Source organism: Megalops cyprinoides, chromosome 16 (genome assembly GCF_013368585.1).
Source record: "Megalops cyprinoides isolate fMegCyp1 chromosome 16, fMegCyp1.pri, whole genome shotgun sequence".
NCBI classification, from domain to species: Eukaryota; Metazoa; Chordata; class Actinopteri; order Elopiformes; family Megalopidae; genus Megalops; species Megalops cyprinoides.
In genome coordinates this window covers 15,611,341-15,638,809 of record NC_050598.1, presented here as the reverse complement: position 1 = coordinate 15,638,809, position 27,469 = coordinate 15,611,341, and the positions used below count along the sequence as shown (strand labels likewise).

Below are 27,469 nucleotides of genomic sequence, written 5' to 3'. Positions count from 1 at the left end.
CTATACCTTCAACCACGGCTACTGCTAAAAATAATACTAATGCAAACCATTTGTGTTTGATAAAGATGAAACTGGGACATAAAAATTACAAAAGGAAGGCGGGACTACAGGTATCCATAACTATTCAAAGTGGCATGGCACAAGGCAGAGTAATTTACCAGCTTAATAGCATAATTCTATAGCATTAACAAGCTAGCAACCCTGCGGGAAGCCTAAAATGAAAGCTTGCTGGTGATTAGCAAATAGCTGTTCTTCAAAAGATGATCTTCACAAGGAACACTTGCATGCTTGTGTAGTATTTAGATATGCAAATCAAGGTATGTGACTTTGAACATCATCAAAGAACCTTTGTTTCTTTTCTCTCTTTCCTCTGTCTGTTGGTTTTTCCTGTTCTGAATGTGTACCAGGACTCGAGACCTCTCAAAATTTCAGTCGCACAATTCACAGCTGATGAAAAACGCCTAATTGAACTCCAAGCAGGTTCAATCCAATTTGCATACACTTTGCATTCCTCAACGGATAAATAATTAATACCGCTTTAAAGATATAGGGGACAACTCATTATGCATAGAGGAGAATGAAGAATGGCTCTGGCCCCTTGAACGCTATCTCAACCAGGCCTGAGAGTATCCCTCTACAGGGAAATGTCAATCAAGAATGGAATCTGTTTCAGATTTCCATTTTTCATTAAGCCCTTCTTCAAAAGATATGTTTATACATACTGACAAACAACTGTTAGAATAAAAAAAAAGGATCTTAGGGTCCCCTCATCCAAAGCATCTTAAATCTTCTGAGTTCAATGAACTAAATATACATTCCTTTTTATTGCTAATACTAATCATTTTGTATTGGAGTCTAAATCCTAATGGACAGTCATTAAGCTTTCCCGTTTACCCAATATGGACATAAAACTTTCACTTACATTATGCATAAGCAGGGAGATAATCTATTGATCGATAAATGAGGTAACATTTAATTACAAGACATGATTGTGTATTTTAAATTTGCTTTATGCCTTAGGAGAACGACAAACCCAAACACCTACTAAAAGCTTTATGATTTGTTTTACTGGACATTTATGGTGTTGCTAACTCCAATTTAGCTGGAAACAGAAGGCAAGTTCTGAGCTAAATGCCTCAAGCTTTATGGTGCGCATCATTTTTTCCAATGGCTGTTGACCTTTGCTCAGACACTTAGGCACCATTGTAAACCATTCACCGGGTGCAGCCAGGGAGAATTAAGTTAAGGTACATGGATTGTCTCCTACAGAAAAATGAGACTATGTCTTCAACTCCAGGATGAATCCAATTTCCTACCCATCCAACACCTGACCATTGTATATCTTTGCCATTACATGTGCTAAAGTAGCTACAAATCAAGGTATTATCAGTCTAACAGCAAGATTACTGAGGGGATTGGAGAGCATTAGTCTTCACTCGTGCCCTGTGGATATCTGTGTAAATTGTGAGGTAATAATGTGTGAGAGTTGAATGGGATTCTCCATTTAAAGCCGGATAGTTACAAAGTCCCCAAGGATACTTCTTTCTCACTTTTTAAATGAGTGTGAGCAAGTCCCCTCCCACTTAAAAAAATAAAAAAAAAATACTATGTCCAACTTTGTACTTAACAAAGAATATTATGAGAAATGTTTGTGTGTGTGTGTGTGTGTGTGTGTGTGTGTGTGTGATGCATTTACTGCATAATTTGTATAATAAATATTCTTCCCACTCAAGAAAAGTATCATTTCCACTTTACAGATTTATCCTTAGTACATATTACTAATCAATATCCAAGTAATTCTTCTATATAAAAGTAATAGTCCAAATGCCAAGTATTTACTATTTTGGCCCACAGCTGATCTGTAGGTTTAGAACACATCTTCAGTAAGACTATGCATATAATGGTTCTTTCTGTGCTTGATCAATTTCTGTTGCATACAGGGTAGGACATTCCACATGCACTACATTGTCAGCAAATGAGTGACAAATACCTTTAGGATGAGGATAACAAATATGGATAATTCTATCTATATACAAGAGTGAGATTCATAGGTATTCCTACATTAAATTGAAATTTTGATGAATCAAATAAGTGTCCAGCTATCTCTTAGCCCAATCAGCACACACAAGGTTACTTTATAATTGATATTGCTATGAGCTTAAATCCAACATTTTGCCAATTGTCTGTATTGATCGTGTTCTGTTTGGTTCTGATTGGTTCTGAAGTTTATTTTTCTGTTAAATATGCCTGTGTGAATAATGGGGATTTGAAGGGCAGTAAATGCATACCTGTAAAAGCCAATTTACACATTTAAGAAAAAATCTACTGACAACTCTTCCTCTTGGTATGACCTGAAAAAATGTTTAATTTTTTTTTTCTAAACAGTCAAATCTTTCTGGCCTCAGCCACTTCCTTCGGGTGTATTTGTGCTTTTGCACAGGTCAGTGCTGTCAGGCCCGCAGGATGAAAGTATAGTTATATAAACCTGCTTAGTCATGTGGAACCATCAGGGTGACCTTTCGCTATTGCACCTGATCAGGAAACGGCAAGAGTGAGTCATTCACGGTGCTTTGGTTAATATTTCTGCGAGGCAGTGGACATTTCATTGTGACTGAGTGATGGAAGGGCATAATTCTCTCAGTTCCTCTTTGAGGGATTTGGTTCTAGGTCAGATGATGGACAGATTTCAAAGCACAGGCTGGAGCCAGTTTCGTGAAGCATCATAGTCTTAGAAGAAGAACCACCCCCCTATAGCATGCTTTGTAAAAGCTTAATTTTTTTTCTTTTCTTCAAGGTAATAGTCATAATCGATCACCGTGACCTCTTGTGTGAGGTGGAGGGCATTCTCACATCACATGAAAACACATTGGGTTTGATTTTAATGGGTGAAAAAAATGGTAATGGAATATGTGATGGTCTAGTGTAGACACAAGAAGGTGTGGTCAGGCTGATGTTTTCTTTTTACCATTCAAACAACCTTCAGACCAAGCCTCAAGTGAGCTGGAGAACATTAATTAATGGGCTGTGATTGTAATGAGGGTGTTTTTGGCCAAATCCAGACCATGACCAAAGTATCTTAAACCACTAATCTAATACTAGTGGCAAAATGTTTGCATTGCAAAATCCCTGGATGTTGACTGAATATACGGTGACCTGATGGTTATACAATGATAGTGTTGGCTGCAATGAAGGTCTCAAGTAGGGGAATCAGAAACACTACACTGTGCCAAAATACTAATGTGCCTGGAATATTCAAAACCACCCTGCACATTTGACCACCTTCGTACACAGGGCAAAGCACAACTGCAGTGGGGACAAAAACTCCAAATCTGTTTTAGATTTATAATGGTAATTATGCAATTAAATTACCATTCAAGGTAAACAAGGTAATCGTTGTCTTGAGTTATTTTTGTATTATTTAAATCTGGATTTTTATGATAAACATCATTATTATTTTTATTTATTTAATATTATTCTGTTGTTGTTTTATAATAATCCAGTTTATGGTAACTGGGTTCCAGTAACCGTAACATAGTCACATTTAAAGTATTCTGACAATTTAAAGCCATCTCCTCTAACACTAGGGGTTTTAATTTTAGGCAGGGAAAATATGATAAGATGAAAGAGAATAAGACTGGAAATAGCTTTTAGACAGAAGAGTTTTAGATGAGAAATTGTGTGAATTTGAAGACCTTATTCTCAAACTTGCACCATACACAGATTTCCAGACTAAATAAGAATAAGTTGAATAAACAGTATTCATAAAGATTAGAGTTATTCCTGGAAAAATGGTGATACAGGGAGTACTCAGAACAAATCCATATGGATGAGATCACATTTAACACATCCTCTGCTTGACTGTTTGACTGAGGAGGTTACAAGAAAAGCTTTTGACTATGTACCAGATGAGTGACTAATTCTAAAACTAAAATCTTTACAATTCAAAGCAATGATCCCTAGGTGTATTAAAACTGGCTTCATCACAGAAATCACAGTGTAATAATGAGGGGAATCGCATGGCTAAGGTCATAAGTCTAACAACGCTAGGGCTGCATAGAAGAGAAGATGTAGAGAGATGCATAGGAAACGAGACTGAGGAACTTGCGGTAAAACCGTACAATGTCTTAGTTATACCACCTTTAGAATACTGTGTTCAGCTTCTGTCAACACACTATGAAAAGATATAGCAGCCCGAGCTAAAGGTAGAGAGACTAGTCCCAGGTCTCAAGCAGATGTCTCACAAAGAAAGACTTAGAGCGTTTAATCTTTTTAGTCTCAGTAAAAGGAAGCTCAGAGGGAATTTGATTGAAGTATTCAACATTTTTAAAGGGATTAATATCATATTCCACAGAAGCTATTTCAAGATGAGTTCCCTCAACAAAACAAGAAGACAGAAGTGGAAATTAGCTAAAAGTAAATTTCACGCTAACGCCAGAAACTATGTCTTCACACAGGGAGTTAATTATGCATGGGATATTGCCAGCATTTGCGTTAGAGACTGAGATCATAGGATTATACAAGACAAAACCGGACATGGTAATGTCTTGGTTTCAGTCCAGTTGTGCTGTCATTCTGATACATCATGTGTCCTATATTAATTATTAATAATTATATATGTATATGTAACCACCTTACTCATAGTTTTACTTTATTTCAAAATATATATTTATTTTTTAATATATTTGTTGCTATTCATGTTTTACAACTGTTTCTGGTGCAAAAACTTCATTACTAAAATGTATTGTCATTTACATACCAAGATGGTCTAACTGTCATGTTCTCATCAGTTCTCATCAACGGTCATACTTGCACTGTTTCCTTGTTACCACATGAATCCATCTAAATGGACTTGTATTTGTTTCTGTCAAATTTTCCGTCTGTGCCTTTTATTTAATGAGATAAATTTCTTACATGCATTTGTGATGGAAACTCATTAGGCAACAAAGAGCTGAATCATGTTTCCTCCAAATCTATTCAGCACTAAATGGGTTTTTAATTTTAACAAGTGTAATGCAGTGCAACGATGATTTTTAAACAGTGATGGAATTCAGCACAGATAAAACAAAGCAAAAGCTTTATGCATTATTAAACTGAACCTAAAGCACAGCTTTAAAATCATAACAGAGAACAAAGAAAAAGATGTATGAAAAAATACCGCAGGAAACAACCTGATATAAGGGACAAGTAAATGGTTATGGAGAATGAGATGCCTCGTAGATGAATGGCATGTAAACCTCCTTGTGATTGGAAAATTTATGGCTTGGTCTGAGCATTCCCTACAAAAGGCCAGCCAGGAATTTACAGAGGCCATGGCAGACCTGGATACAGCTTTGAAAACAAAGAAAGGACAGACCAATCAATATCATCACGACAAAACATGAAAGACCTGCTACCTTCTAAGTGAAGCGTCTGGAATCAGCCCAGCTCCTTTTCAACACCACACTGGCCCCTTTGACATTACCCAATCCTATTGATTATAACACTTTCCAGTCTGTTAAACCAATAACACAGTTGACAGGTATCCGTTACCATGCCCTAATGAACTGAGAAAATGGGTATCTTTCTTTTTCTCTGGGGAATATGTCTCCTGTTCTTGGTTGCACCTCGTCAATACACCTTGAATTGAAACATTCTGACTTTACTAATCAATACAGCTCTGTGGATTGATGAGCATAATAATAAACCCACACAGAATGGACATTATTGTATGTGAATTATCAAACTCTTGTGTGTCCAGACTAAATAATCAGCCCCTCCCTTTCCCTTACACAAGACCATCTCAGCTGAAATCTGTTCATATGGATGCAAAACATCTTGTTGGATTCATCAGAGCTTCATTGTCAAATACTGTACAAATACTGTTATTGTAATTTCACACACTGACAAATGTTCAATCAGCTAACGATGATAAAGATGTCAAGTAATGTCTCGGAGAGGAGCAGAATGGCAATCCATCCTGAAAAAAGCGAGCATGATGATGAAGATAAATGATTATCTTAATAGTGGATACAAATGTATGTCCATCTCTTATGACAGTTCTCCTGTTCTGTCATCAACTCATTCTGGTGGCCCACCTGGGAGAAACAGTGAAATGCAGTGTTGTGGATCTGGTCAGGTAACCACAGGGTTGTAGGTTCACTTCCCATGCAGGACACTGCTGTTACTACTCCTTGAGAAAGCTACGCTATATGGCCAAAAGTATGTGGACACCCCACATACACGATTATAACAAGTGCATAAAATCAAGCACATAGCCATGCAATCTCCATAGACAAACCTTGGAAGTAGAATGGGTTGTACTGGACAGCTCAGTGACTTTAAACTCTTTGCCACAAGTCATTTTGTGAAAGTTCTGCCCTGCTAGACCTTCCCCGGTCAATTGTAAGTGCTATTATTGTCAATTGGAAGTGTCTAGGAGCAACAGCAGCTCAGCCACGAAGCGGTAGACCACGCAAACCTACAGAGCAGGGCTGCTGAGTGCTGACATGCATAGCATGTAAAAACCGCCTATCCTCGGTTGAATCACTCACTACAGAGTTCCAAACTGTCTCTGGCTGCAACATCAGCACAAGAACTGTGCATTGGGAGATTCATGAAATGGGTTTCCATGGCCGAGCAGCTGCACACAAGCCCAACATCACTATGCGCAATGCCAAGCGACGGCTGGAGTGGTGCAAAGCACACCACCACTGGACTCTGGAGCATTGGAAACGCCTTCTCTGGAGTGATGAATCATGCTTCACTATCTGGCAGTCTGATGGATGAATCTGGGTTTGGCGGATGCCAGGAGAGCGCTACCTACCAGAATGCACAGTGCCTACTGTAAAGTTGGGTGGAGGAGGGATAAAGGTCTGGGACTATTTTTCAGGGTTTGGGCTAGGCCCCTTAGTTCCAGTGAAAGGTAACATTAATGCTACAGCAGACAAAAACATTTTAGACAATTGTATGCTTCCAACTTTGTGGCAACAGTTTGGGGAAGGCCCTTTCCTGTTCCAGCATGACTGTGTCCCTGTGCACAAAGCAACGTCCATAAAGACATGGTTTGACGAGTTTGGTGTGGAGGAACTCCAGTGACCTGCACAGAGCTCTGAGAGACCTCAACCCCACTGAACACCTTTGGGATGAATTAGAACGCTGATTGCAAGCGCCAGGCCTTCTCCTCCAACATCAGTGCCTGACCTCACAAATGCTCTTTATTAATGCCCATGGTTTTGGAATGGGATGTCCAATAAGCTCATATTGGTGTGATGGTCAGGTGTCCACGTACTTTTGGCCATATAGTGTACTTTACCTCGGAAAAGAAAATGGACGACATGCAAAAATATGTGTCTTTGTGTATGAGGGTGCCTGCAAAGCAAATACATAATGGAACTGAATAATGAGAACAAAAAGAATTTCCTCCTCTCTGCTGTTCTCTTTCTCCTGACCGTGCATGCCGCTGCATTGCAAAATAATGGGGATGTGCCCTTCTTTGGAACAACTTTCCCACAATGTGAAATATGAATAAATATTTATCAAGTAACACATTCCTCAATTCAAAAAGAAGTTTTGTGACACACAAGCAATTCATTCTACTATGGAAGTCAAAAGAAAGGCGGTATACAGTGAGCAAAGCAGCTTACAGCTTACCCTGCCAAACAGCCCTACTTCGCCGACCAGGATTGTAATGAAATGGGTGTGGAGGCGATGTTTCATACGGCAGGCTTCTCTCAGGTTGTCTAAATGTCCTTTCCAATCTACCCTTCATAGAGTGAAATCAAAGCCACTGATCAGCCAACGTGTCATGGGGGAAGCTTACACCTCATAAACCCTCGTCAGGAGGCACGGTGCCGTGTTCGTGGTGATACGGAGTGACTGGCATCTCCAATGACTCCTGCCGTGGAGCAGGGGCTTGTGGGTAATACATTTCCCCCATCACGATTTATTTGGCATTTCCATGAATAATGTGCACTGTAATTTCAGTTGACATTACATCCATTATAATATGTTTGGAAATATCACCTAGCAACACAGCAGAAGATTAACATTTAAAGGCTAATTTGATATACTGTTCTTAAAGTACAAAATTTGCTCCTTAAATTTATGCTTTACAGGAAACTGCACATATTCCATTTGTCAACTGTAATGTTTAACATCTGTAGAGAGTATGAATAATAAAATAGAGTATTGTATTCTAGGAAACAGTAACTGGATTTTTGAGTCGGTGACATATTCACAATGTAATTCTATGGCCATAAAAATGGTCCCACAAATAGCCTTTGGCAAGTCTCTGCACCCATTAAATGGAACCAAAGACATTGGTCACGCAGTTAAGTAAATTGGATATCTGTTATTATTGCCTTGTTTGTTGTTTCATTTGCAGCTCTCTGTATTGATCATGCCCTGAAAGCTTCAGGGCATCATGTTTAAAAGCTATCTTATTGTCAAGGACATCCATGGGAGATGTACACAAGCCATCGCACTTCTACGCAAGTTTCAATCACTTGGTGACACAATTAAGGCTTTATTCTGAGAAATAAAAGGCCCTATTATAGCCTACATGTGATGGCAGTTAGAAAGGTCTATGCTTATCAGCACTGCTCATAAAGAAATGGAAAAGGTTATAAGAGGAGTGGTCATACCGTTGCTCCTCCTACTTTACATATACAGTACATCTCCAATTTTACAATTCAAATTAATGTTGCTTTTAAACTTGACAAAAGAAAAAGAGGTTTCCAGTCCCTGGCTTCATTATCAAGATGCCCTGACCAGGAAAGCAATCTGGGATTGAATGACGGGACGACACGATCTTCCAAGCTTCCAGGCAGTATTTCAAGATGACAGTCTGCTAAAGAAAACAAGAGACCTACAGCCTAGAAGCAGCAGGCTAATGTGACTATAACTAACCATATGCACAGCGTGGATATCCCTAGTGGATTCCCTGCAGTGCTATTTCAGGGTGAAAACAAAGGGACCAGGAATCATTCTCGTCCAGTGTGTGGCACAAAGAGTCCTCTGGTCTTCTACTAAGGCATTCCATCTACAATGACACAGGCTCTCACAAAAAACATCTTTCTGAACCACTAAACTGCTAAAGCAGATTGTGAAAAGAAAGAAGCAGTGCTCATAAAGAGCAGGTTGCAAGTTCAATTCCCAGGTGGGTCATTGCTGTACACCCTTAAGCAAGAATCGCTTCAATAAACATCAATCAGATGTTTAAATCCACAAATGAATGATATATAGGTTATATAAATCGCTCTGGACAAGGGTATCTGTTAGGCATTCCTAATGAATAATGCAATGCAGTGCAGTCTATTCCAGGGATTAGATTAGAACACAGGAATTACTTGCTTCAGAGGGAATCCACATGTACACTAGTCTATGTATTCCTTTGTATTTGTAATGATAGGTCATTAAAATATAATACTTTTGATATATTTCACTTTCAAGATTACAATGGCTGAAAAAGTTTCAGTACCAGACCTGCAGGACACTGACATAAGATACAGTAAAGACTACAGACAGGTGCCAAAAGCTGAGCATAAATCTTAGCCATTTCAACAAATAAAAAAGAACTAGTTCTAAACTGCTAAACTATATCTTAGAAAAAAAAAATGTCAACAACAGTGATACAATGGAGCATTAACGCGCAAGCTTACCAATGACATAAGTAAGCAGGAGTGCTAGCGTTACAGTGACGGCCGTGGCACTGAGGGCAGTGCACTTCCAGTTGCAGCACTTGTAGGGTTTGCTGAAGGTGAACGCAGGTCTGGAGAAGGTGCTCCTGGGTAGGGGGCGTGGGGGCGGGGAATACACCGTGTTGGAGGTGAGGGGGTAGTTTTGGCTGGCTGCACTGAAGAGGGCTGATGAACCTGACCCATGTTTGAACAGGAAATGTCTGAAAAAGATACAGACACAAGGTAGTACACTTTCAAAGCTCTGAAACTAGTGTAACATTAAAGTTAAATATCACAATATTAATGTGAATGCCTAATTAGGTAAAGGACAACACTGAACGACAGTGCAAGTTTATAGAGACAGGTGTATCATATAATATCATATAACTTCATTTGTTATTTAACATTTTAATGAAATATGTTTTAAACATTTTCATTTGAAATATTTCATTCATGTTCAGATATGCATTGTATGTATTTCAAGATGCACACAAACACACACACAAAATCATAATTAATATATATATATATATATATATATATCATTGCATCTCATTATTTCCATACTGTTAAATTTAATTCGAGATGTTAAAAAAGCATCTATTCTCACACTGTGTTTTGGTTTAGTACATGTGGCCTAGCACACATAACAAGAGTGTCTGGGTGCAAATTGCCATCATAATCTAAAAACTAACCGTGAAGATGAAGGCTGTTGATATTGATTTCAATTAATGCAAGGTGTGACACACTGTCTTTTCGCAGTGAACCTGACCTTGAGAACCATATATCAATCTAACAAGCTGAACAGCACTAAATGAAAATAAAAAATATAAAAATGTATTAAATCCAGACGAGACAGACAATGTGGCATCTTGAGAAAAGGATATTTAATGGCCAGCCTGTTCACTTTCCAGTCTTGGAAAGCAAATGCTGAAAAAACAACGTAAATATGATAATCCTGATAAGTACAGTACATAACTCATGGGTCTAAACTAACACTTCAAACTGCATCGATCTATACTGTAGATGTAATTGTATGAGATTGATTTGTAAAGCTATAGACCCAAAATGCATACTGTAGTAGAATAAGATTTTTCCGCTTATTATCCCCAAGATCATACTTCTAACATGATAGTTGAACACATTTCATATTTTAAAGTCACAATCACAATCACATTCAACAAACCAACAAACACTAGGACCACTCAACTGCACCTGATGTGTTATGACTTCCTGATGCTTCTATGAAAACTGCCATATTGTACTAAGCCTGATGGCTTTAATACAGAAATATCATAAAAGAAACGACTGAACCTATTTGTCCAATCTCACAAACCAACATTCGTCTCACTATACAGTGACATCTGAAACCCACAGCTAGATACCATTCTTCTGCTGACACCACCAAATTATTGTTATTGAGAGAAAAAAACAGTCAATAAAAGTCAATCAATGCCTGTCTCTGTTTAATGAAAAGAAATTAAAAAAGAATATGCTTATGGGTTTAAATACAATCAATGTGCTGATGTGACAGAAATATGTAATTGCATTGAGGCTGGGCCATTGCCATACCATCAGCATCTTTCTAAGTCTATATATTGACTCGGCTAAGAGAAATGTTCATTTACCTTGCCCTGCTTCCACTGTATCAGACACTCTCTCAATATTTAAATTCAGATTACAATCCATCTATTCTGCCTTTCTTATTTAAACAACAAAAACACCCTGCCCCCTATAGTGTGTGGTGTTTCCTCAATACTTATACAGTCATAGTTGCTGCTGAGGTTCTCTCATGTCACCTTGGTGTTGCCTGAATCACTGTGTAGCACAATAAAGCTATTTCATCCCTTACTATCAACAGCTTACTACATGGGGGGCTGTGGGCCCTCTCATCTTCCCTCGTTTTTCCTCCACAGGTCCCTCTGCCTACTGCTGGATGCCATCAAGATCCCATATTATCTATGCTACTCTATATCTACACAAGGCAAATCTATCCCTGAACAGCTCAGAGGCCCTCTTCTCTGAGGTGCAGTGCAATGCATAGTTCTAATGTTACCCTTCACACACTCATGAGACTCTCCCACATTCGTATAAAACAAACGCTTTTGTGTGTGTGTGTGTGTGTGCGTGCGCATGTGTGTGTGTGTGTGTATGTGCATGCCCGTGTGTGTATGTGTGTGTGTGTGTGTGTGTGTGTGCGAGGCTTCTGTTAGGATACCTCTGACACCCTACTCAATATTCAGTGGTGTGGGTGAGTGTAAATCTTGGCACGCACATGAAACAGGTTGCACTCATGCTCTTGAATTTTCATAGGGTAAATGTGAATTTCCAAAAAAAGATATTGCCAGTTATACAAAACATACATTTCTGATTATGTGAGAAATGCTCTGTGCTTTGGCATTGACAGCTCTGCACTGTATAGACATGTCTGCCTAGGTGTCACATCGCAGGCCTTTACTGTAATGTCCAATGATGATTTAGTCAGAGGGGTCAGGGATATTTTAGGAAATGCACCCAAAGCTGGTGCGATGCACCCTCTCAGGAGTTTGTCCCAGATAATGAATATTGTAGCATTCCACTCACTATCTTTACCATCACTGCAAAGCAAGTCAAAAAGCAACCCTGTCCTGACCCTGCCCCTATTATCTTGTGTGTACAAAGAATTTCAGTTGAACCAAAAGGAATTTCACATGCAAAATGTCTCTCACTCATACATATTGAATGCTTTGCAAACACATTATAGATATCTTACATATATTCATTTCAAAGGCTACTGCAAATGCACATGTAAGGTGCACGCACATATTATTCATAATAGTACCTGTGAGCAATTCATATATGTAGGCAAGAGTTTCATGAGTCTGGGTGAAAATAGTCAAATAGTATGGGTGTATATGCAAGTGTTTCATATGTGTGCGCAAGCATTTTGTGTGTGTGTGTGTGTGCGCGTGTGTGTGTGTGTGTGTGTGTGTGTGTGTGTGTGTGTGAATTATGGAAATTTGACTTATGCACCACAAGGCACCTCATACTCTACTGCTCTGGAATCTCTGTGTGTTTCAGTACTCATTCTGTGAACTGTGACCAACTGTTGCTGTTTATTAGTGTTTCTTTTCAATTTAGTTCAAATCTACAAAATACCAAATCTTGTGAATGCATTTTTCTGTGGGTCTGTGCGTGTGAAATGAGTTTACATTTGTCTTTGCACCTTTGTACATTTAATGCTCACAATCATATATTATGCAGAAATTCCATATAATTAATCCCTTTTTTCTGGGGGTCTAATAGGTTTCTGACGGAGTTTTTGTAATGTCTTTCAGAGGTGGACAAATTTCTAATTACAGACCCTTAACATTATGATAGTGTTAATTGGATAAACACCTTAATGGAGTTTAGTCTGTATTAGACAGCTGAGGTCTGATAGGAGCCTCTTGCTTTACACTTCATGCCTAATTATCTGTCATATGCTAATTCATGACAAAAATTAAATGCACACTACAGTCAGTGAGATCTGCAACATGATTACAACAGCAGTTTTGTCATCTCACCTTTGGCCACAAGAGCCATGTTCCTCACATCATAATGTAATTAGAATTGAAAAAAAATAATATGGTAGGAAATTCAAATTGCATTAAGCATTTACAATTAATAATTTTCTGTTGCAAACACATTTTGGCATTGTGTTATATTTACCCATTGATCAGAATCTCACTGATGAGATCCATTGTGTGTCAGCAAATTTCTAAGTGCTACCATTACTAGAACGTGACCTTTGCCTCAAAGCTTAGGCCCAGTTACATGGGTAGTGAATACATTGGACCATGTGATACACAAATAATATGTGCATTTCCACTGTGACACCAATGCATGATGTGACAGCCATATGCACTGTGGCCACATGGGGATCTCAGTGAAGGTGCCCTTAGGCGAGTGATGGTTTCTACAATGCATCATCATATGGTCAATGAGTCCTGTCCTCATCCTTTCAGCATGGTGTATCTGCTTGAGTTTGTGTGCTGAGAGCTAAATATGACACATATGAAACACCTCTGTGTTCATGACTGGCTGTTAATGTGCACCCAGGACATCCATTCATGTTAGCTGTTTCACCCTGAACATTTTACAAAGTGTCTGTAAATTGTCTGTTAATTTGCATGTATTGTCACTTTCACATGTAAAATCTGTATTTTATCACTGCTAATTGAATATCAATTGACACCATGATATTGATGTCAATTGATACACATGATGATATAATTTTGAGTCAAAGAGATGAAATTAACCTCTATGAACATGATCAGGAAGAAATGTTAATGACTGGCTACACCAGCTGTACAGGGCATACAAAGTACACATGTATACAACATGCAAAGCCCTTCAAATAATGCGCTGCTCTGTTCTGCTCAAGAATAGCAGTGCTTTTCTCTTCACAGGATGAGGTTTGAATTGAAATGCCACAGCAGTTCTGGACCTGGGAACAAGAGCTGCACATAAAGGCACTTGCCAATTACTGGATCAGGAATATGTCTGCTATGATCAAATGCATCTGTCCTCTAAGAGCTCTAAGACAAGTTTTCCTAGCCTTTACCTCGAATGTACACATTGCTAGTGACACTTCCATTCTTTATTGTGTACAAAAATGTCATCTCATTTATGTGTCTGTCCAGACCTCTCTACCACACACAGCTGTAGCTCTTGGCATTTCATTGGAAGAGGCTTATTTTAAAGGAGAAGTTACAAGTTCATGCAAACATGTCAGTATTGTTGATTAAACTGACACATGGATGCTCTGTGGAAAGTACCTACACTAAACAGTTTATAAAATAGCTTAAATAGCATACAGTGTTGTTTTGCCTGCCACAGCAAAACTTTTAAAACAATGCTCTGAGTCTGTGGTGTACATATTCATGGCAGTAAAGGCCTCTGGGAATTGTTTCTAGGGGCAACCGCGGGACTCATTGACAGATGCATCCCTGGGATCTGGCTTTAATATTTAATTCAGTTTAATTTGAATATTTAACACCCAGAGTTACCACTGTGCTGGGACTTAGGCGCTGTGCAAGCTTCAGGCATCCAGTGGAACCACTAGCAAGATTGCATGAGGACTACAGAGCAATCACAGAGCAGACAGAGGATCTGTGCATCAAAAACAGTGTCAGGAAGGTACAAGGTCAGACTGAGCCAGACATACTTGAATTAAAATGTACAGGTTAATTCAACAGGGGGTTGTCAGACAGCTTTACTCCACAAAGGAATCACTTAGACCAAAGGAAAAAGAGCTTTTAAAGCCATACCTTTGCAAATGGACTGTTAAAAGGCCAATTTGTTCAATTTGTCACTGTGTTACAAATATATTAAAACACAATTAAAAGGAATAATGAATGTTCTGGATTATTGTGACCCACAATAAGAGGAATGATATTAAGATTTTTTTTTTGTTTTTCCCCATGTAGCTTGTGCCCGAAATTGTCATAAGCCCATCTACCTCACAGTACTCTTCTGTTCATAATTTGCCATGTTCCCTGATCTTCCAAGACACTGACCACATACTACAGCATTAGACATCAAATACGAAACCATATTTCCCCTGAGATGTCTAGGAGGAAATGAGTGTTATTTCACTTCAGGTGTTGAGGTCATTAAACTGGCTGCTCTCTACTTTCTTTTTTTTTTTTACTTTTTTTGGGAACAAAAATGACTGTAGCAAAGTGGTTTCAATTAAAATCCCCTCAGTCGACACATCAAATGCTGTTTTATTTAATAATATACATTTCTACTACTTATTCGCAAGCTTCTTGTCTTAAAATGAAAACCAAAAAAAAATCAAGGTAGTCATGTTCGCTTGTGCAACTCAGTTTGTGCATATGTGTGTGTATATATATATATATATATATATATATATATATATATATATATATATATATATATATATTCAATTATAAATGGTAAAAGTCACACAAGGAATTTACTTTCATATAGGTGCACATGTACTCTAAATGTGTGATGGTCTATCTATATATCCATTGAGATGATTTAGGGGCCGATTCAGACATGAAGTATGCCACCTACGTACTTTTGCAGAGAGTTGCACATTAAGACACTTTGACAGCTGTAATCCGATGATTCGGACTCTACACTGCAGTCTTGGTTATACTGAAGAAAAAAAAAAAACTCTGCTCTTGGTCCTAGCCTGGTCCAATCTAACAATGTCACGTTTGAAAGGGGCGAGTAATATGTCAATTCAGTCACTGTAACATGCTGTAACTGTAACTTGCTACAATTGAAACGGTAGCTAGCTAGCCAACTCCAGTGTGGGATGCTACAGCACATAAAATTCTTCCTAAAATTCTTGCACACTGAACAATATGTTCAAATAGTGTAATCCTTATGGGTGGATTGCTTTTGTTGTATTATTGATATAACATTACCAGCTGAATAACATGAGAAAAAAGCGACAACTTTGAACTAAGCACCCTGTGGAGTTTGGTGCCTTTTAAAATGAAACTATTTGACATTTTTAACTTCCACTTTAGGAAGAAGGATTGAAAACGCTCATCTCAATTCATGGTCTGCTTTATTTTCTTGGAAGTATCCGCTCAGCTTTCATGATTAAAGTGAGTGGCTTGTGACTACATTCTGCAATGAGAATTAATAGTGCTACATGATAAAATCTGTCAGCCACCAGGCTCAAGGCAGGGATGTGTGGATTTTCAGGGCAATTTATATTTATTCTCAGCAAACAACTTTGTAGCACCCATTTTAAGACATACACAGGTGTGTAAACTAAATCTGAAAACTGAAAAACACACAAGACACATTCAGCACCCTTAAGTCTGAAACAGCCCCTTAATGACAAAGCATCAGATTGGTTGGATTAAATGGTCTCCTTAGACAGTGTGATAAAGCACTGAATAAGACCCAGTTCAATTTCGATTGTGACCCCATGCACCAGCCAGTGGTAACTCTTCATCTTGAATGCATGTCACTTACTGTCCTGTTGTCTCATTAGCCCACTCCTCAGTTTACTTCCAAACTTTAGTTCCAAACAGAACAGTCATTTAACAATGATCGTAGGTACATTTTAAGGTTTTCAATTAGGATAACTATTGTGCTTTTGCATTTGTGAATTCCTTCCTTCCTGTGACTATCACTCCCATGACAAGGCGAAGCGTGCAGATGTTATGAGAACAGAGAGACAGGAAGACTTATGGCTGAAAGGGTTGTTTCTGTTTGCCATATGGCACACTGCACATAAAACATGAGCAAATGTAGGAATTATGATAAGACTTGAATTTTACTGGTGCTCTTTTTTCAGATATTCTTATCTAGCTAATCATTAATTTTAATTCTCAATGCACCAGACTTTCTGTCTTTTTAAACTGAAACAATATCTAATTTTGAATAGATTCATATCTTATTAAAACCTTTCTTCATGGCTGGCTGGCTGCCAGTCTGATTCAAAGTTATTAGAAGGAATAATTCAGCATTCACTAGCTCTTTATTATGAATGCAAATCGCTTATTTATCTCACACCGTTGCACCAGAGAGTAATTCCAGCAGTTTGGCCACAGATGCAAACCCTCCTCCTTAGTTTTGTCTTACATTCAGCAGCAGTGTAGGATAGTGGTAAGGTGCAGGGCTTGTAACTAAGGTTGCCGGTTCGATTCCCTACTGGGGCACTGCTGCCTTTCCCCTGGGCAAGGTACTTAGCCCACAGTTGCCTCAGTAAATATCTAACTGTATAAATTCATAACATGTAAAAATTGTAACCTATGTAAGTCACTCTGGATAAGAGCATCTGCTAAATGACAATGTAATGTGTAATGTGAGAACATTAATTTGGAGGAACAGTTCCCTCTGTGCAGTATGAGACAGCAACATATAGTCAGATTCAGGCAGTTAAAAGCTACAGAAAACAGGCCAGGAGGTTACGTGATCTCTGGGGAAGCCCTGCAACACTAACAGCTATCGTGATGAACCAGGTAAGCGCTCACCTGGTTTCCAGCGGGATGTTGCTGTTGAGGACCCAGCTGTTGTGGAGCTGCGCATCCGTATGCGCTCCGCCTGTGTCCGCCACCTGACTGCTCTGGCTGCGCACGGGCAGCGTCTTCCTCTGCAGCGACTCGGACGCGTGGGGCGCGTGGGGGGCTGGGCGGGCACAGGTGCAGGCGTGCGGAGGGGGCGGAGGCGGTGGGAGGGGCCTGAAGGTGAAATGCGCATGGGGACTGCTGGGGAGCTCTGTGGACAAACACATAGACAGATAGGCTTTGTGACAAGGGCAGAGCAGGATCAAGTTACTTCTTCATGTGTAAAATATGGAACTTTATACTTATATCTAAGAAGCTTTATATTTAATATTAAAAATCATATATTAAAGTCTCAATCATATTATGCCATTAGGCCACAGAAATTAATCTACAACAGAACTTTACTCTAGTGATCTATCCATTAAAATTCTACTCAGTAATCTGTCATTAAAATTATAACATGATTACGGAACACTTGAAAACACATTTCCATACAATGTTTCTATTCAGAGAAGTATGCACCAACACTGTAATGTCCTAGATCATCTGTGATACCTGCAGCTCTTCAGGGTATTTATAGAAACTTCCAGGCACCTGCTTTGTATCACTCAGCTTTAGCAGTCAAAGATTTTTGTATTGAGCACTCTGCTCGATTGTCTATGATATCTGGGGACAATTAATGATGGTGGATGCTATCTGAGAGATTGCAATCCCTCAGAAAAAAAAAATGCAGAAGGAATAAACTTGCCTCTCCTGTTGACCTTGAAAGAACAGATTGAGATTTTCAGACGCTTATGTAACTCCCACGGCTCAATATTGGAGACTGATCCACTTAATGAATCTGATAAGCCCAATTACTGATAAGGAATAAATAAAGACAGGAGTGGTCCATTTAAAATGATGAACAGCATTTTATACTGTAGGAGAGCCGTGCAGTTTTTGTTATTATAATATTCAATAGCTGAGAGCAAAAAAGGAAAACTTGTTTCTGAACACCGCTGAAATTCATGACAATGTTAACAGCGTGCTTGTATTGCCTCTTGAGAAAGATACGCTTATTTGTGTTTTCAAATATGGTAACCCATACAAAAAAAGGTTCCAAATAGTGTTTGCATGGGTAAAGAGTTTGTTTTGTCCCTGCAACGAAGTTACCCAAACACAATGCACTGTGCTTCAGTCAGAAAGCAATGTTAACATCCTATTGGATCACATCCACTTCAATATATTAAGTTCACTGGAACATGAGCAAAATCAGATAGGTGGGATTGCAAGTGCACTGCAGTTTACCCAACTGAGGAAAGGACTCCAGGCTCTTAAAGGTCATTAAGACCACTTTGTCTCCTCAAATTGGGAATATATTTCAGAACAATTTCACTTTTTTAACAGAGAGACAGCTGCACAAAAATCTGATGTCTATGACCAATTTAGGCAAAGAAAGCTATGTTTGAGTTGCACAGCTCAGTCTAATCTGCCGGGTTTATGCTGCCTTGGTACAGCAGGATAAATCAAGTGAGGGACTTCTGTCAAGAATCAGTTTCCCTTCAGCTCCTAAAATGTGGAATGATTCCTGGTTACATGCAAATCCTCTTTCAGGCACATTCTTAGTCAGCACAACACAAAATGTTACAACAGACATGAGATGAGAGGTTCATTTCCTCTTTAATTCCTTTCGTTCTACACCCCTTTGAAACAGCCACTTGAAAACTGACCCAGCATCGACATTTCCACTTGCCTGCATCATAGTAATACCTGTCCTCTAGCTTTGACAATGTATAACAATTTTGTCACTTTTGAATAAAAAAAAATATTCTTGAAAAACAGATTTCCGATATCCCGTGAAATACCTGATTTACTAAGGAATGTACCGCACCGCTATAACGTGCATGTGTCTGTCTGGATTCTTGGAATCAGTCATCGGACAAGTTCTCCCACCCTCTGCGCTTTATCTACAAAAGCATACTCTTCATTTTTCCCCTATACTGCATTTCCAAAATCCAATATCCTCAAGTAAACCAGAGCAGAAAACATATTTATATTTTATAGAACTGCATTTGTTCTGTTAAAGGAAAATAATGTACAAAAGTTACTTTTTAATGACAGGGCAAGCCTTTGGCGAACTGATCATAAAACTTATCGGCTTGACAGAAACCATTATCCGGCAGATAAACAAGACTTTGATAAATGCCTTCGCCTGTCACTGCAAGATTAAAATTCAGACTGTTGGTGTTGATGCCACCAGCCGATTTTTGTTTGCATATCTGAGCACATTTGGTCCTATCTCTCTCTGCAGCCTGCAGGCCTTTTGCTCACTGTCGGAGACCTGCATGACTGAGGCCACGGGTTAGCCACTGTGGCCGATGTGATTCCGCCATCAAAAAATAAACACAAAAGTCTTTACTTTTTCTGAAATATTACCAGAGAGCAAATTCATTCTAGGGATGTCAGATGATAGTATGATGATAACTATCCCAAATACATTAAAGTCATTATGATTTCACTTTATGGCAAAGAAAATTATTTTTCATTGTGCTCAATGACAAAAGAATCATTCATGTATTTAAGCATTTTACTGAGAATAATGAATAACCTACTAACACTAAATGTACTGAGGTTAATCTTTGTTAAAGATCAAAGCCAGAGAAACTGAGCTTGTTTGGAGAAATAGTTACTGTGATCACATTGACCAATGTACTGCTAATCCACATCTTTTTCATTTACTTAATTTGCTGTACTGTCATTTAAGAATTATCTATTCAATTTACATGCCACAGCACTCAGTATCTGAAAAATGATTATACTGGAAGTCTTGTGATACTGTTTAAATGTCATGTATTTGTATTGGCACGTGTTGCATAAGTTCCTCTATCTGCAACAATCAAGATGCAACATCACAAGAGATTACATGAATATGATATGAGTCATTCCATTGTTTCTGACGTACTGAACAGAGGCAATCAGTCAAAGATAAAATTAAGACTGAGTGCTCATGGAAGACAATCCAGTTTCCACAGCAAGTGCCTCAGGCTGATTTTAAGAGCCCATTTGACTCTTATTACTGGATTTACAGTTTTAATCATTTTTTGCTCTAGCTATGCAGTCACATAATGGCACTGTCCCTCACTCACTGATTTTTGGAAAGCCATTAATCTATTCATCTGCAGATATCAAACATTTTTATTGTTGGATTTTAATCCACACTTTATATCTAGATAATCCATACTGAAAGATCCAAAGCTCTCTTGCTGATAGCTGGATCTTAATTGCAGATATGTACAACTCACACTGTAATTGCATTAAAAAAAAAAAAAAAAAAACATTTCAGTAAATGGTAATTTTCTGTAATTCATCTGGGCTCCTGTTTTGACAATCCTGAAGATCTGCTTCCTGCTGGAAGCGATTCTACCCACCCTTACTGAACAAAAACAACAAATAGCGAAATATGCATTTAATACCTCCAACGCTGAGGCTGCAAATTGATTTTCTAAATGAGCAGAGACTGTTTGGGAGGCAAACATTCCTCTAGATAGGTCTTGTACTTGGGCTGCTTTTGACTGGTATGTAATCTAAGTCGGTAGTGTGACACCAGGGGGTTTAGATAGACGAGACTGACAGTCGGGGCATTGAGGCAGAGATGCCAGATGGTGCATTAGCTTCACTGATGCAGCTTTGGGAACACAAGAGGCAAAGTGCAGAAAACTCACCCAATTTGACTTCTCCACCAGGACAAACACAGACATGAGGCTGAATACACAAAGATAGCTGAGGGCAGTGAAATTCATAATTACAGATGACTATACCGTACGAGTTTTATCACGCTGCTGCTAAAGAGTTCCACTAATGGGTTATGTTTCGTTAGAAGAAGAAGTATGCTGAGAAATACGCATGCCAGGCATACATGATAAGCTGTTTTCCTTGAACCTATGGAATCACATTCATTTGTAGTTTGTAATATGTGGTTATTTATCTAGCAGATTCTAAATTGTGTGGCTTTAGTGTCAAAGAAATATTTCTGGTTTCATTTGCATTGTATTCATGGTTGTCCTTGTATAAGATTGATTTTTTTTGTTGTTGTTGGATCACCCGGTTTTAAAGTTGTGCTGAAATCTGGAAGATTTCACTGGAAAACATTGTTTAAAATTATGTTGTTTGTACATAGATGCACTGTTACATGCATCAATTTCTTACACTTTCCTGAATTCCAGTTCCCACTGGTTTTATGACAGTAACTGATTTGACCACAAGAAATTCCGGTTATCCTTGAGTAGGCTTCCATGTCCAAACACATGCTCTGATCTTGACAAATGCACTTACCCTAGATCAAACATACAAATGCATTGTTTAAGAAGATATATGTGGCCTTCACGGATTTCTGATGGACTGTTAGCACACCTGACACCACCTGAATTTGGAATAAAACAATGAGTATGCATGAAAGATAAATACTAAATAAGAATTAGAAATAATTAACACTGAAACAGCTATTACTAGATGTTATATTAAAGTTAATACAGCTGGTTCTCCAGAGAAACCATCCTCTCTTAGGTACCCTATAATCTCAGATTCTCCAGAATATTTCCATGAACGGTAAAAAAAAATCTGATATGGTATCCTTACACTTGACAGGAAATGATCTCATTGAGCCCTCTGCTCAGGTTTAGTGAAAGGGGGCTTCTGTTCAGGTATCTGAGGCTCCTGGGCTGGTGAAGCCAGAGATGAGACTGATCCATGTCTTGAGTGCATGTGTGCACCAGGGTAGCGCCCTGTGGGATTCTGCCAATGAGATCCAGGCTCTCCTGATTCCAGGCACGGCTTACCGCTGGTCTTCGGCAAAGATCCAGAAGTGGGTTGCAAAATGTACTCATGACCAGTTTTCCCCATGGACCAGTGAGAGGGATGCTGACCGCACTTAATCAGAAATGTACTGTCTCTCTGTCTGGCTATCTCCAGTAACTGCAGCTCCAGGGCTTGGTTAACTTTAGGTTGACTTTCAACAACTTACACATAATAAAAAATGATGTGTCCATGAGCAAATATATACATCTGTGATTAAGGTTACCTTCACATTTTAAACTTGTACTGCCTTCCTTGAGTGCATCTACACAATTTGACAGCAAGCCACAATCCGTTGTGAAATACAAAAGGGAGTCATGATGATCCTCCAAGGTCTAGTGCCTCAACGTGCCACACAGGTATGCAATCAATGATAAGGAGTAAGGAGTAAAAACAGTGGGAAAGATACAGCACAGAACCTAATGACTAAGCACACGCTGCACCATGTAAACAGCTGAATAATACTGTTGACTTGAGCTACAAATGCACCTAAATAGCAAAATAAGAGAAAAAAATATGACTAAGAGCTATTGCACTAAAGAGGACAGTGGGAAAACATATATATATAAAAATGTGGAAAAAAACACATTAAATATACTTTGCTAATGGTAATATGACTGCGCCAAAAAGTAGTTTATTACTAGTATTCATATAATACGTCTTTCCTTTCAATTTGAGTCCTTCCTGTGTTGATAAGGCACCCCTGTTAGAGACTCTCTTCAAACAGATTGATTCAACATGCCTTTGCACTGTGAATAAAGACAGCCATGTTTGCTTCCAACGATACAATTAGCAGGAGTTTCAGCTACTTGAGATCAGAGATTGGCCTTTCTAATTTTTCCTCTGTGAATGTATGATAATACATTTCTCGAACTCAGGTCTTTTGCTTTGTTAATGTATGATAATATTCCCCTTCAATGCATCTCCCCTGAGCTAGAAAAGGTTAATTACAGTGAGCTATGCTCTGTCCAATCTACTGCAATGTCTGACCAGCCACCACTGAGGCTGTACTAATGGAAACCATGGTGTTTCCTTGGAGATTAACCCATTAACACACAGCTAAAGACTCTAACAGGAGGCATTTAAAATGACTGACTTATAGCAGTAATGGGGAACATTACAGGAGCCTGAAGAATAATACATAATCAAGAACTGTAGATCTTTTCATGTTTACAGGAAAACTTCTGCCTGTATTTCAGAGCAGATTTAGTGTTTGCAGATCAGAGAGTAGAAATTTTCACACAAGCTCTTTGATGTATCAGATAGTTTGTATTATGCATGGGCTTCCCTACTTTTCAGAACTGTCCTTATTCCTTTAATGCACTGAAGAAAAAGGCACCAGTCTACAGGGTTAAAATTACTGATATTTCTCTCAGTGATGGTATCCATGCACATATGATATAGAGAGCAGATAGACAAGTTAGTAACCATTTAAATTTCAGTGTTACACTTATATGCACAGACATTTGTAGTTGTAGATCATGATGCAAACAAAACCTTAGCCAAAGATACATATTCATTTATGCAGCTGCTTCAGAGTTGAATGTTTTAGTCCACACATTTGTTACATGATTTATTTACATTGCTTACATGCTCATGGTCCCAAATGTCACCAGACATGCCCCCATCATTTAAAACAATTTTAAGTAAATTAATTATAAATAATTGTTTCCATCCTTCTAACTGATCATTATAATACAATATTATACTGTTTTTCACAGACCTTGTCATTAATCACACTGAATTACAACCTGGGCTGTAAATTGTCAAAAATTGATTTTTTGAATAATTCAATTTTAAAGTGACTAAGAGCTTACTCACTTGATTCCCCATTTAGATCTGTTGATCAATGGCTGATGATATATTCTTGGTAAAGCAAATAAATGGCCAAAATATGCTACCATTTCAGGGCCAAATCAGATGTATGCAGACTGGTTGAAGCTTCAAATCAACACTTCACTTTGGCCTAGTCCCTAGGGTTCATAGTTATGAATAGCATTACTTTGTTATAGTAGATCCATTGCTACAACGTTTGCAGTAGAGTCATGCATTGCTGAAAATTAAATTCATCAACTTCTTTCCACCCGACTTTTCAAAATGCGCTGCTCAAATAACTAGCTATCTACAATAGCTAGTTTATACAATAATTACTCTTTCAAATTCCTGAAAAAATGATCCGTATATCCTTCTACAAATACAATTTGCTTCTCCTTGACCCTTTAATAGGATTTGTGAATTGCTGCTGCAAATCTGGAACCCAACTAGTTAGCTGGAGCATTACTTTTTAGTTGTAGTAGATTCAAGCTTGAGAGAGCGAGGGGACTCAGGTCTTTGAGTTATCAGATTTCTAAAAAGCTATTCAAAATATATTTTTTAGAGAATTACTGAAGAATTATCTTTTTTTTCTGCAAGGAATTGTGGACATTAGAGAACTGTTTATGTGTAATCTGAATGAAGTGAAGGATTCCAGTCTCTCAAAAATCATCAAAGCATACAGTTAGTAAGGGGCTGCTTACAAAATACAGAATCTGCTCTGCAAAGTGGTAGGATACAAATAGTTATGTTGCATTGTAGCTTGGGCTTTTGTATAATAGCGTCTTACAAACAAGTAAGCAAATCAAAGCAAAAGTTGTACTTTAAAAATGTAAGATATATGAATTAGCAAATAAGAAATATAATCGTAATTTTATATCTGATGATGTGGGACTGAAACTGCACTTCAAGAGGTGGCATATTATTACCTGCTTCTGTTGCATCTTACAGTGTATGTTTTGCTAAATTTTAAAACTAAAAAAAACATTTAAAATACAAAATAAAAAAAATTTAAATCTGTATTTTTTCTCATAAAATATCCTCACCACAATAATAAAAGACTCTATTGCTCTACCTTGCTGCTTTTGGGCTCCACTTTCTTATAATTTACCTTTAACAGTACAGCACTCTGTTATAAATAAAGGGCCTGTTAGTTCTCTCTGTAGACCTCTGTCTGGGTCCTGGTGGGCTGTTTGAAGCAAAGAAATTTTCTACAAAAAGAGTATGCGGTCTGCTGTGAACATTTATGTTATTATTAAGTCTGTTCTTTTCTGTAGTTGTAAAAACTTATATATTTTGTTTCAAAATATCTCAGAACCTCCTCTCTTTGATTACTCCCACAAAACACCGATTCCTTTTCAAAATATCCATTTTACTGTTGAATATAACCTGAAGAAAAACATATTAAGCAAATCGATCAAAAGTGCAAAAGAAATTTAAGCTTAAACCTGTAAACTTCAGGCCACTTCAGTCGGGTTTCTTAACAATGTCATCAGAGTTTTGTCCCATCTGGTTTCAGCTTGAGTTTTTGCCAGCCTTCACCAACCTCTAAGCCTCCCCTACAGCTGTGTTCTGGGTCACAAAAAATGTTTGACTCCTGAGCTGATAAGTGCCACCACAGAATACACAGAAGCCCACGGCTGCTGCCATATCCCTGTTTTTGTTTACAAAGTTTCCAGCTCCTCTGCGTTCTCTGAGCTGATTAATGGCCTTTGTTGGTGCATTCAAGCCCGGGGAGCTTTGTGGAGCAAGTGATTAATTCATTATATAAGCAGACTCTGCTATCAAGAGCAGGAGGACCTAAATAAACTCAAAGACTAATGGCTTGGGATTGGGAAACAGCCTGATATAACCTGACTATACAGAGCTGGCTTGTCTGGCATAGCTGCACCCTGTTGGCTTGAGTCATGTGGAAAATGTGGAACACATGGGAAACCCTGCAGTGCTGCACAGCAATGATGAACCTCACCGTCAAAACAATGCTCATTTCTGAAAATGGAAGTTTTAATATCTGTCACATGTTTTGACGCTGAATGTTTTGATGCTGATGTTGACAAAAATCTAAGTCCCTATTTATCACTCAGTGTTTGACACATGTCAGGATACGAGAGTCTCATCTATGGATCATTGTTTTTCAACATGGTCAAAAGTTCCATGGAAATACTATTGCTGCTACTACTACTACAATTACTAACAATTATGATAATATTAAATGCTGAAAAACTGATAAATTATATTGATAATTTCTATTATATTATTAATTGATTATATCATATATAAAATTGATTGATAAATTATAATTTATAAAAATGTGATTATTTCAGCACTATCAGTCAGTATATTCAGTACAGCAATCACTGAATTGTAACTGAGTTACAAAGGTATGGTCTGATAATGCCATGGTGCTCCTTCCTCTACTTCAAATCACTTGCCTGAAAATTGTTAAACTTGCAACAGAAATAAATATCACTGCTCAGCTGTACTTTTTTATTTAAAACAAATGTCAACATTGCATTATTTAAAGGGACAAGCATATACAAGTTTGGATCATTTTGAGACTTTGTGTATTCTCAGGATGAACTCGATGGTACTGTGAATTACAATGCAATGGAAGTGCAGCTGTAAAATAAAACAGGGTACTGAGCATCTGTTTCTGCTTAGTTATTTATACCTGTAATCATAATAATGATTGCATATCACAGACATAATACATTTTTATGTATACAGCATTTTTCAAACAAGAAGCTCAAAGGATTTTCAAGGCAATAGAAAGAGAAATAAGAGGCAATAAAAAGAAATGTTAAAAAATGAACACACACACACGTGTGCACGCATACAACCACACACACATACACACAAACACAGAAATATGCTCTCTCACCAAGCCAGTGACTGGCAAAACACATCAAGCAAACAAAGGTAACCTGCTGGTCAAGACAAAGGAAAGGCATGGATATCAGGCAAAGGGTGGGAAGGAGGCTGTAAAGGTGGTTGAACAGAGCAGTGGGGGGCAGAGTTGGGAACCTTCACTTACCCCGCTTAATTGTAATCTATATGTTTATGGACCGCAAGGGTTATTGAGCCAGAGTTTGGACATCAGAGGGGCACTGTAACTCCTCACTTGAAGTTTCAGGATTTAAGTGCTTG

The 27,469-nt window shown here is 38.3% G+C and overlaps 1 protein-coding gene across 1 annotated transcript in view; it reads right to left on the bottom strand.

Annotated features, from left to right (window-relative positions):
* Window positions 1-27,469, bottom strand: part of LOC118790796 (teneurin-1-like) — a 183,381-nt gene that overhangs the window by 75,903 nt on the left and 80,009 nt on the right. Inside the window, exons 4-5 of the mRNA XM_036547853.1 lie at window positions 17,648-17,891; window positions 9,639-9,877 (exon numbers count right to left, since the gene is read on the bottom strand). Of these exons, the coding sequence (XP_036403746.1) occupies window positions 9,639-9,877; window positions 17,648-17,891 (483 nt within the window). The remainder of the gene's footprint in view (window positions 1-9,638; window positions 9,878-17,647; window positions 17,892-27,469) is intronic.